At 36.8% G+C, this 12,659-nt stretch overlaps 1 protein-coding gene across 1 annotated transcript in view; it reads right to left on the bottom strand.

Moving 5' to 3' along the window:
• Positions 1–326: 326 nt before the first annotated feature.
• GFPT1 (glutamine--fructose-6-phosphate transaminase 1) overlaps positions 327–12,659 on the bottom strand; it is a 65,158-nt gene continuing 52,825 nt past the window's right edge. Inside the window, exons 15-19 of the mRNA XM_068564846.1 lie at positions 6,268–6,382; positions 5,878–6,005; positions 4,762–4,929; positions 3,918–4,079; positions 327–3,267 (exon numbers count right to left, since the gene is read on the bottom strand). Of these exons, the coding sequence (XP_068420947.1) occupies positions 3,223–3,267; positions 3,918–4,079; positions 4,762–4,929; positions 5,878–6,005; positions 6,268–6,382 (618 nt within the window). The 3' untranslated portion in view covers positions 327–3,222. The remainder of the gene's footprint in view (positions 3,268–3,917; positions 4,080–4,761; positions 4,930–5,877; positions 6,006–6,267; positions 6,383–12,659) is intronic.

Here is a 12,659-nt window from a genome sequence, read left to right on the forward strand (position 1 = left end):
AACATTTTCAATGACATTGTGCTTTTTAGAAAAATCACTTAAATAGTAGCATACAATAAGTAATTAACATTAGTCGTTCCCTTTTATTGCTATAGTATATATCCTAATTAAAAAAAAGAGAGGAAACTGACCCCAAAGGACTTCTTAAAATATGTTTGTTAAAGCAAACATTTCAGCTGGTTTTCCTTCTTTGAAGAGTTATAGAAATGTGTCAAAGGAATACTACCAAGGAGCTAAAAAGGGGTTCTTTTCCTCTCATCCTCATAATTAACTCAGGTCAAGAGACCTGTATTCAAAAGGATAAGACAATGTCACCTCGGAAACAATTTCCTAAGAACCTAAGAGAGAAAATCTTTATTAGCACTCTAACAGCCCCATCTGCACATCACGCTGTGTCAGTTCCCTTTTAGTTGTGATGTTTGATTGTTTTCACCTTTGCATCTAATGACTGCTGCTCCTTAGAGTACCACAGACACATGGATCTATAGCCTGTGATAACAGCTTACTCTACAAAACACACTTCACCTCTTAGGAACATGATACGCACCAAAACTTGGACCATGATTTAAGTGAACAAATCCACTCACAACATTTAACAGCTTGACTTCATTTTTCCACTCCCTCACCCTGTGCCTTCCAATGATCCTAGTCTCCACGAGTGATGAGTCCATCTGGGGACAAGTGGACTTTGCTTTAAACAGGATGTATTTTTCAGTTTCTACCACAGTGACTTTCCCATAATAGGGTGTTGACAGAGTTATAACAAACTAAAAACAGTTAACATTAATTTTCCTCCTATAACAAACTAAAAACAGTTAACATTAATTTTCCTCCTACCATCTATTCCTATGGCATAGGTGATTTAAAAAGACAGAAAAGCTGACTGATGCCAAAGTTACAATCATGTACTTGGCCATGTGTTAGATGCTAACGTGACCTCTGGCCTACAAAGGGCTCATGACCTGCGGTAAGGAACTCTAAGTTATACATGAGTGAATTTAAATTTTAAATGTACTACAAGAAAGAATTTTTTACAGAAAGGACTCCTTTTGTAGAATATCTTTCTTGAAAAATCGGATTTTCTTATCCTGTATTATATTGGTTTTAACTGAGCATCCACACTTATTAGCAGTTTGCCTCATTACATTATTTTTTGTGTTCATAATTCATAAAAGCATCTAAAAATCACTACATTAAACAGGGTAGGGAGCAAGAAGAAGGGGTAGGGAATGGAAGCCACGTTTGTTTGGAAAATACCACATTTTTTTTCTCACTATTGGTTTTTGAGATTTGGTTTAGAACTTACCCTGGCCTGAAGTGTATATGTGTGTGTTTGAGAGCTAGAGAAAGATAGACAGACACACCAAACACGCACACACAGAGAGGGAGAGGAAACAGAGACTGAAAATTAATGATTGATTTCACATATCAGTTTCACTTGGAAAGCTAACCCCAACTTTGGAAATGCTACAAATCCATATAAATCATGTGCATAAAATGCTAATATAACGTAAGAATGACACTACACACATACTAAAACTAGCAGGCCTACACAGAATAATATTAGAAACAATTAAAATAGATAAATACAGCTATAGTAGCTATATAAATGTGAACAGTAATCCTATTTCATTTTAAAAACAGGTTTCTAGTCTTAATCTACGAGTCCTTCTGAATTACCTCAAAATATGCCAATTCTTTCTCTAACCCTAACACAAGGCAGAATTCTATGCTTCTCTTCCAATAGCTACTAGAAAATCGTAACCTCATCAAGAAGTTCAAACACAGAAAAAGGAAAAGACTGAGCTTACTTAATTATACTAAATATCTTACCTTCACAATTTAAAAGTGAAAACTTTTGAAAGAGAAGGACTTAACAAAAACATAAACACACTGTCCTGTAACAGCCAAAGTGTGGCCAAAAAAGCTCCGTGAAGAAATTATTACAACTTTTTGGGTGTCAAGCTAATACTCTACTTTAAATTTTTTAATCTAAATTGTAAGTTTCCATTTCTGACACTAGCTAGCTGAAGGCACCTCAGTATCACCTTATTTATATCTTCTTCATTCCTAAATATTTTTCAGGGGTAGAACAGAATATACAGAGAGAAAAATACCTAGAAAGTAATACTAAATTTTATATAATCCTTCACTAATATCAGTGTAAACCATATAGCTTTTTCTAATTCTAGCCCATCGTATACATTTAGAGTCAAATGATCAGTCAAAAGACTTGTAAATCTTCCAAACAACTGCAAGGAGCTTCCAAATTGGCACAAAGGTACTACTAGTTTGATGCAACAAGGCAGTGAGAGAAGTTAAAATTAACTGCAGGTAATTCTTCTCTGGGACAAAGTTGAAGAGAATTCTCAATATATTGGTATTAATTTGAGACATTTGATAGCAACTCTGTGTGGTGATTTCAAACAATAAAATAAAATGTCATTCAGCAGTAATTAAAAAACAAAAAACTACAGATACGAGGAAATTAAAAACCACTTTCAGGAGATGAAAAAACAAGGAGTAGGATATACAACATGTACATATCCCATCTTCAAATTTAAAATCATATTGTCAGTTGTACAAAGCAGCTCAAATTTTAAGTTTGTGCTATGAAATTGTGCAAGTATTTTCTATCAAGGGCTGGAGAAAACCAATGCACTACTATACTATTTATCTTCCTAAGATACCTTGACATACAGATAACAGGCAATAAGTTTGAGAGACTAAGGTTAACAACTTAGATAGAAATTCCACAAAGAAAAGTTTTCAGTTTTTAAGTTTTACAGTTTGATTTAAAAACAAAATAACAAACAAATTTCAAAATAAATCACAGCATCTTCTCTTTATAACTGAATTAAATGTCCAAGTACATTGCTGCTGGCTTTAAATATTCCAATTAAATGCACTACTCTTTCATTGGCCGCCTCTCAGATTGAAGTGGAGGGCCCGGAAATCCAACACTCAGCATCCTTTAATGAAAATGAGAGCTAAATCTCTTTCTGACACCAATACCAATATAGATTCCATTATTCAAACTCCCTCACAAATTACTGGGAAAATATGAGGTAATTTCACAAAAATCACAAATTGAATGGAATAATTATAACTGATATATAAATAAGGATTTACTAGAAAAGGCTTAGGGGGTGATATTTTAAATCAAGGTTTTAAATACAAAAGGTGTCTTGTGTTGCTTAATTGCCCATTTTCAGATGTTCCTTATTCTACGGTTACAGATTTGGCTAGATTCCGCGGGAAATCAACCTGCAAAAAAAAAAAAAACCCAGCAATTTTTGAGAGATTATACAGATATTGGGGGGGGGGGGGAGGGGATGGCTATAAGCAAATTATTTTTGCTTATAAAAAACATAGAACAGAAAACATGTTCATTAACCATCTTTACTATAGACTACAAAGAATTAGATTAGAAAATATAGTAATATATCTTTAAAAGACTTGAAATCAGGAAAAAGAATTCCAAAGGAGCCAGTTCGGCACATGAAAAACTCCTGTGGTCCTCTATGAGGTGGCATCCCTCTCAGGGGACACTAGAAACGTGTAAGAGCAGATGTTTTGATTGTCACTTTGGTTGTCACAATGAATGAGGGACCAGGAATGCTGAGAGTCCTACAGTGTGTGAGAAAGTCCCAAATAAAGAATTTCCAATAGCTACCTCATTAAGAAACACAGAAAGAAAACAGGTAATCTCCAGTCATGGAGGTAACATCCAAGATTCCTTCAAGTTCCATGGGTATGAAAATGTTAGGATGTAACCTACAAATTGGGCCATGGAAATATAACAAGTGACAGAGATATGTATGAGGGAATTCTCAAATTCTATTGCTAAAAATTTAGAAGGAAGCTATCAAAATGTACCAGGGTGAAAAGCCAGCCCAAAGCGGTCCATCACTTACATCATAGCCTCTCAGCACAGCCAGGTGGAAGGCCAGCAACTGTAAGGGGATCACGCTGAGAATGCCCTGCAGGCAGTCCACTGAGTGTGGCACTTTGATTGTTCTTTTTGTGTTCTTAATGGTCTCAGTGTCTTCCTTATCACAGATCACCACTGGCCGTCCCTGGGAAAGAAATCACACTCACAATCACTGGTTAAGCAAAAGCAGGGCTGTAACACGTGAACATGCAAATTTTGCACTTCACGATTCACACGTGGCCTCACTGACATAGGCTTATTTAAACTCACAATCCCATGTCGTAAGTCTCACTCACAGTCAAGGAAACAGAAGCTTTGTAAGATTCAGTGCTTTCTTAAACTCACACAACTAAGAAATACCAGGCTCGGTACTTAAATCTAGGACTACCTGCCTTCAAAGCCCAAGTCTGTAACCACTACATTGTGACTAGAGATTAACATCTTTGGAAATTTACATACAAAGCCAAATGATCTGAAGAAAACTCAATTAAGCACAGCACCAGTAATATTAATATAAAATCTAGTTCCTCCTGAATACACACTTAAGAATATTAAATTAAAAGAGAACAGCATACACTAATTGAAGAAGACAGGACTTGGAGACCAAGACCTCATTTTTGATCTTGGTTCTGGTATTATGAGAACTATGAGCTAGGTCCTGTCAAAACTCTTGAGTATCTCAGATTACTCACATGCAAACCTAAGCATGTTTTGTAAGCCACCTGATGGGTACTGGTCTATCACTTTAAATGTCATAAAATTCAAATAAGCTTTAGTGACCCAGCTCTTAAACCCCCAAGGTGTCCTCACAGCAGCTCCTGACTTACCTGCCTAGCAACCACCTGCTGAAGAGCATTCTGACACTTGGCATAGGTGTGATCTCTCATGATGATCATGATGACAGGCATCAACTTATCCACCAAAGCTAGAGGGCCGTGTTTCAACTCACCAGCAAGGATACCTTCAGAGTGCATGTAAGTGATTTCTTTGATTTTCTAATAGGAAGAAACTAGATTAGTCTTCAGTCTGTTTTTCAAAAGCCCATTCTTTAAATATTACACAAGACATCTGATGTCTGAAGTCCCTATTTATCCAAAAGTATTAAAGGATCACTGATGTGCAAATATAGCTAATAGGTTAACTGATCGTTATTTCTAAATATAATGTCAACAACTATTTGGAAGTTTTAGAACTCCACAAGGACTTTTTGAAGAGTTTAGACTATCATGAATGTACTCATATTTCTTTGTAACTGATCTCCCAATTGCTTCATATTTGACCTCAATTAAATCTCACACCTAGAGAACTTAATATTTATTTTATTCATATTTGGACAAAAAAATAACCCAAGTTACTTGCTAAACCCACGGTATCATGCTAAAATGTACTCTTCTTGATTTTCACTTTTGAATTAAGTATTCTGTTATACTTTCTGTTATACCTCAAGGTAAACAAATCAGAATGCATAAATATAAAGGCACTTTTGTAAAAGGTCCACCTATTTCATTCAGTCTAAAAGTATGACTGGGACTTCCCTGGTGGTGCAGTGGTTAAGAATCCACCTGCCAATGCAGGGGACACGGGTTCGAGCCCTGGTCCGGGAAGATCCCACATGCTGCGAAGCAACTAAGCCCGTGTGCCACAGCTACTGAGCCTGTGCTGTAGAGCCCGCAAGCCACAACTACTGAAGCAGTGTGTGACAACTACTGAAGCCCACACACCCTAGAGCCCATGCTCCGCAACAAGAGAAGCCACCGCCATGAGAAACCCATGCACCACAACGAAGAGTAGCCCCCGCTCGCCACAACTAGAGAAAGCCTGTGTGCAGCAATGAGGACCCAATGCAGCCATAAATAAATAAATAAATAAATAAATAAATAAAAGTATGGCTATGTGCCAGGTCCATAAGTCAACATTCTGAAATTGTAAGTGAGAAGACTTACTAGGGCCCCTTCAAGACAAGTAGCATAATGATAGCCACGTCCCATTATCAAGACTGACTTCTGGTGATAAAGTTCTGTTGCCAGTTTCTGAATTTCATCATCCATGCTCAAAACTTCCTTAATTAAATCTGTTAAGAAGTAATATTAGCAAAATCTATGAAAAGAGGACAATAAACTAAACCAATATAATAATAATAATAACAACAACATATGGGTAGCAACCGACAAAAGACCAACGTTTCTAATCTTCTGTGCTATCACTGTGGGGTTTTTAAACGCACAGGTGTCAAGTAAAAAGATCTTGCTGACTAAATAGGTACAAGCCACAGCTTCACCCATTTATTTCCCACTCCCTTAGACAACAAGTAGAGTGTGTGAGTATCTTCATACCAGGCAGCCGCTTCAATCCAAGCATGATCTCTTTGCGTCTCTCTTGCATGGAGATCCTGTCATCACACATCATAAGAGCAAACATCACAAGGGATACAAACTGGCTTGTGTATGCCTGAAATACCCAAAAAAACAGAAGAATTAGTTGCAGTTGCATTTTAAGAAGCTGGAATTTTTAATTTAAAAAGATGAAAATAAACAAAAAAATTCCCACTGGTTTAAGTGCATATCTTTTTAAAAACAGCATTAGTAGCAGCAAAGTAAACCAGTACTTAGGAAATCTACCACTGTTCTCCTTTTCTGAATTTGAGCAAATAACTTAACCTTTATTTCCAAATGTCAAATATAAGTTCCTTATCATGCAGTGGATGCTTATGAAATCCCTAATACAGTACTCTCAAGAAAGGAAGAGAAATGAACCAAAGGAAGGTAAGTAGAGAGTAAATCTGTATGTGCATAACCAAATTAAGCTGTGAATGTAAGTCAAAAACAAGGGTTTGAAAGCCTCTCCTTAATGTACTTGCACTGGTTTTGCTGGATTTTTTAAACATTTTCTCTGTGATTTTTCACTTTTGTCTATTGCCTGTTCTTACTACTTTTTTTTTTAATTTTGGCTAAAAATTTTTTTAAAGTTCAACTGTAGAAAAGTAAATAGAAATAAGAATAAACCTCAATCTTATTAATAAGAATAATTACATTAATAACATATTATTAATAACATTGTGAGTAATTACTTTCGATTTTTACTTTTTCCTTTATATTGTTAAGAAAATTATTAGTAGGTGTAATTTTATAAGTTGTGCTATTCTTTTTTTATTCTATTTTATTTTTTAATTTTATTTTATTTTTGGCCATGCTGCATGGCTTGCAGGATCTTAGTTCCCCAACCAGGGATCAAACCCGTGTCCCCTGCAATGAGAGCAAGGAGTCCTAACCACTGGACCACCAGGGGATTCCCCAAGTTGTGTTCATTCTTTTTTTTTTCATTAATTAATTAATTAATTAACTTAATTTTGGCTGTGTTGCGTCTTCATTGCTATGCACGGGCTTTCTTTAGTTGTGGCGAGCAGGGGCTATTCTTTGTTGCAGTGCACGGGCTTCTCACTGAGGTGGCTTCTCTTGTTGCAGAGCATAGGCTTTAGGTGCAGAGCCTTCAGTAGTTGCGGCACACAGGCTTCAGTAGTTGTGGCACACGGGCTCAGTAGTTGTGGCTTGCGGGCTCTAGAGCGCAGGCTCAGTAGTTGTGGCACATGGGCTTAGTTGCTCCGCGGCATGTGGGATCTTCCTGGACCAGGGATCGAACCCATGTCCCCTGCACTGGCAGGCGGATTCTTAACCACTGAGCCACAAGGGAAGCCCATGTGTTTATTATTAATTAACATCACAAGCACTTTCCCAAGACAGAATACTTTCTATCTTGTTTACTAGTGTGTAATAACCTTGAGCAGTTTTTTCCCTTTTGGGCCTCAGATGGTCTACCTCTTAAAGATACATAATACCTACAAGATTATCATGAGAATTAAATGAAACAAATGTAAAGCATTCAGCATAATGCCTGACATACAGACTCAAAACAAACTTTTCATTAATGAAAATCTGAACTAAGAGACATTTATTTTCCGAGGCTACAGAATGCAAATATTTTAAAACTTGCGGTCTCACTGCCAAGCCCATTTTGATTCCTGTTAGCTACATATGAATGTGAGATATGCTTATTTTACCACATTCTTTGCAATATTGAGAACTACCCTTTTAACAAATTTTTACCATTAGACTGCTGGACAATGTACTCTCACTACTACTTCACCACACATATCTTGAATCCAAAAAATTAAGATTATTTTTCATATTTGTTAGCCATTTATGTTTTCTCTTGTGAAAGTTAATTTCATTATTCTTCACTTGTTTTTTGACTTGGGTTTGTTTTCTTTTCAGTTGGTCTTAAAAAGGTCTCTATTGTTACATTTCAAATACATTTTCCCAGTTTAGGTTAACCTTTTACAATGGTATTTCTTCACACAGAAGTTTTAATTTTTTAACTTTATGTCATGCTTTGAAGCTTAAATAGTCCTTCCATCCTAACATCAGTTAAGTATTATTAAATTTTCTTTTTTTTTTTAAAGGCCATTTGCATTTCTTTGTGTGTCTTTATTTTTAGAAGCTATATATTGGAATATTAACCATTGTAATACAACTTACATATTGTATTTTCCCAGTTGGTAATTTGTTTTTTTTAATTTTATTTATTTATTTATTTATTTATTTATGGCTGTGTTGGGTCTTCGTTTCTGTGCGAGGGCTTTCTCTAGTTGCGGCAAGTGGGGGCCACTCTTCATCGCGGTGTGCGGGCCTCTCACTATCGCGGCCTCTCTTGTTGCGGAGCACAGGCTCCAGACACGCAGGCTTAGCAATTGTGGCTCAGGGGCCTAGTCGCTCCGCAGCATGTGGGATCTTCCCAGACGAGGGCTCGAACCCGTGTCCCCTGCATTGGCAGGCAGACTCTCAACCACTGCGCCACCAGGGAAGTCCCAAGCATTATTAAATTTTTTTAATTCTGTTGTTTCCATTGTCCCTTTTCTCTTTTTTCTTTACATTTTTATTCATCTGAAATTAATTTTAGTGCAAGATGTTAACTTCTGTTTTTATTTTTATAAATACACAATTTTCCCTCCATTTCACCCCACCCTATCCCTCAACTGTCAAGTTTGAGACATTTCCTATAGCCTAAGTTCTTTGATACACTAGAGCTATGTTGCAGGACTATAGATTCTGTCCCAGACTTGTCATTTATTTACAAAACAATATGCCCATCCAGAAACATCATATTTCTATAAATTTGTTAGGAATTTAAAAGTCTGAAGAGTTATATAGTTTTCATCTATTTGACAAACATTTATGGATATCTTACACATTTCCTGGTAGACTTATTTTTAAGTATTTTTTATAGCTATTGAAAAACAGAATTCCTCCCCTCCAAACACACCCCTGTACTTTTCTAAGTAGTCACTGTCAGTTTATAGAGAAAACTTTTTGTATATTTAAAAAAATTTTTTATTTAAGTATAATTGATGTATAATATTATATAATTTACAGGTGTACAATAAAGTGATTCACAATTTTAAAGGTTATACTTGATTTATAGTTATTATAAAATACTGGCTATATTCCCCGTGTTTTACCTTGTAGCATATTTTACACATAATAGTATGTACCTCTTCATCCTCTCCCCCTATACTACTGCCCCACCCCTCTTCCCTCTCCCCACTGGTAACCACTAGTTTGTTCTCTATATCTGTGACTCTGTTTCTTTTCTCTTATAGTCACTAGTTTGTTGTATTTTTTAGATTCTACATGTAAGTGACATCATACAGTATTTGTCTCTCTCTGCCTTATTTCACTCAGCATAGTGCCCTCCAGGTCCATCCCTGTTGCTGCAAATGGCAAAACTTCATTTTTTTTTATGCCTGAGTAGTAGTCCATTGTGTGATATTATATATAAATACCACATCTTCTTTATCCAGTCATCTGTTGGCAGACACTTAGGTTGCTTCCATATCATGGCAATTGTAAATAATGCTGCTATGAACATTGGGGTGCATGTATCTTTTCAAATTAGTGTTTTTATTTTCTTCAGATATACACCGAGAACTGGAATTGCTGGATCATATGATAATTCTATTTTTAGTTTTTTGAAGATTCTCCATAATGTTTTCCACAGTGGCTGTATCAATTTACATTCCCACCAAAAGCGTATGAGAGTTCTTTTCTCCATATCCTCATCGACATTTGTTATTTGTGTTCTTTTTTGTAATAGCCATTCTGGTAAGTGTGAGGTGGTATCTCACTGTGGTTTTTTTTTTTTTTTTAAACTTTGGGTTTATTTTTTTTTTTTTAGAGTAGATTTTTTTTTTTTAATTTATTTATTTTTGGCTGTGTTGGGTCTTCGTTTCTGTGCGAGGGCTTTCTCTAGTTGCGGCGAGCGGGGGCCACTCTTCATCGCGGTGCGCAGGCCTCTCACTGTCGCGGCCTCTCCCGTTGCAGAGCACAGGCTCCAGACGCGCAGGCTCAGTAGTTGTGGCTCACGGGCTTAGTTGCTCCGCGGCATGTGGGATCTTCCCGGACCAGGGCTCGAACCCGTGTCCCCTGCATCGGCAGGCAGACTCTCAACCACTGCGCCACCAGGGAAGCCCTGGGTTTATTTATTTACTTATTTATGGCTGTGTTAGGTCTTCGTTTCTGTGCGAGGGCTTTCTCTAGTTGCGGCAAGTGGGGGCCACTCTTCATCGCGGTGCGCGGGCCTCTCATTATCGCAGCCTCTCTTGCTGCAGAGCACAGGCTCCAGACGCGCAGGCTCAGTAATTGCGGCTCACGGGCCTAGTTGCTCCGCGGCATGTGGGATCTTCCCAGACCAGGGCTCGAACCCATGTCCCATGCATTGGCAGGCAGATTCTCAACCACTACGCCACCAGGGAAGCCCTCACTGTGGTTTTGATTTGCATTTTTCTGATGATTAGCGATGTTGAGCATCTTTTCATGTGTTTGCTGGCCATCTACATGTACTCTTTGGAGAAATGTCTATTCGGGTCTTCGCCCAATTTTGTATTCAGGTCTTCGGTTGTTTCTTTGATGTTGAGTTGTATGAGTTGTTTATATATTTTAAATATTAACCCTTTATTGGTCATATCATTTGCAAATATTTTTCCCATTCAGTAGGTTGTCTTTTTGTTTTGCTGATGGTTTCCTTTGCTGTGCAAAAGCTTTTAAGTTTAATTAGGTCCAATTTGTTTATTTTTGCTTTTGTTTCCATTACTCTAGGAGAAGGATCCAAAAAAATAGTGTGGCAATTTAGGTCAAAGAGTATTCTGCCTATGTTTGTTTCTAGAAGTTTTATGATTTCCAGTCCTACATTTAGGTCTTTAATCCATTTTGAGTATAGTTTTATATGTGGTGTTAGAGAACGTTCTAATTTCATTCTTTTACATGTAGCTGTCCAGTTTTCCCAGTACCACTTATTGAAGAGATTGACTTTTCTCCACTGTATATTCTTGCTTCCTTTGTCATAGATTAATTGAACATAAGTGCATGGGTTTATTTCTTGGCTCTCTATTCTGTTCCATTATTCTATGTGTATGTTTTTGTACCACCACCATACTGTTTTGACTACTACAGCTTTGTAGTACAGTCTGAAGTCAGGGAGCATGATTCCTCCAGCTCTGTTCTTCTTTCTCAAGATTGTTTTGGATATTGGGGTCCTTTTGTGTTTCCATACAGATTTTAAAATTACTTGCTCTAGTTCTGTAAAAATGGCATTGGTATTTTGATAGGGATTACACTGAATCTGTAGATTGCCTTGGATAGTATGTTCATTTAATAATATTAATTCTTCCAATCCAAGAACACAGTATGTTTCTATCTGCGTTGTCTTCAATTTCTTTCATCAGTGTCTTATAGTTTTCAAAGTACAGGTCTTGTAACTCCTTAGGTATATTTATCTCTAGGCATCTTATTCTTTTTGAAGCGATGGTAAATGGAATTATTTCCTTAATTTCTCTTTCTGATAGTTCATTGTTAGTGTATAGAAATGCAACAGGTTTCTGTATATTAATTTTGTATCCGGCAACTCTACCGAATTCACTGTAAAGCTCTGGTAGTTTTCTGGTGGCATCTTTAGAATTTTCTATGTATAGTATCATGTCATCTGCAAACAGTGACACTTTACTTCTTTCTTTCCAATTTATAGTCCTTTTACTTCTTTCTCTTGTCTGATTGCTGTGGTTAGGACTTCAATATTATGTTGAATAAAAGTGTTGACAGCAGGCATCCTTGCCTTGTTCTTGATCTTAGAGGAAATGCTCTCAGATTTTCACCACTGAGTATGATGTTAGCTGTGGGTTTGTCATATATGACCTTTATTATGTTGAGGTAGGTTCTCTCTATGCCCACTTTCTAGAGAGCTTTTATCATAAATGGATGTTGAATTTTGTCAAAAGCTTCTTCTGCATCTATTGAGATGATCATGTGGTTTTTATTCAATTTGTTAATGTGGTGTATCACATGATTGACTTCTGGACACTGAAAAACTCTTGCATCCCTGGGATAAATCCCACTTGATCCTGGTGTATGATCCTTTTAACGTATCATTGAGTTTGGTTTGCTAATATTTTGTTGAAGATTTTTGCATCTATGTTTTTCAGTGATACTGGCCTGTAGTTTTCTTTTTGTGATATCTTTGTGTGGTTTTGGTATCAGGGTGATGTCAGCCTCACAGAATGAGTTTGAGAGTGTTCCTCCCTCTGCAATTTTTTGGAATATTTTGACAAGGATAGGTGTTAATTCTTTTCTAAATGTTTGGTAGAATTCACCTGTGAAGCCACTGGTCCTAGACTTTTGTT

Source organism: Eschrichtius robustus, chromosome 15 (assembly GCF_028021215.1).
Source record: "Eschrichtius robustus isolate mEscRob2 chromosome 15, mEscRob2.pri, whole genome shotgun sequence".
NCBI classification, from domain to species: domain Eukaryota; kingdom Metazoa; phylum Chordata; class Mammalia; order Artiodactyla; family Eschrichtiidae; genus Eschrichtius; species Eschrichtius robustus.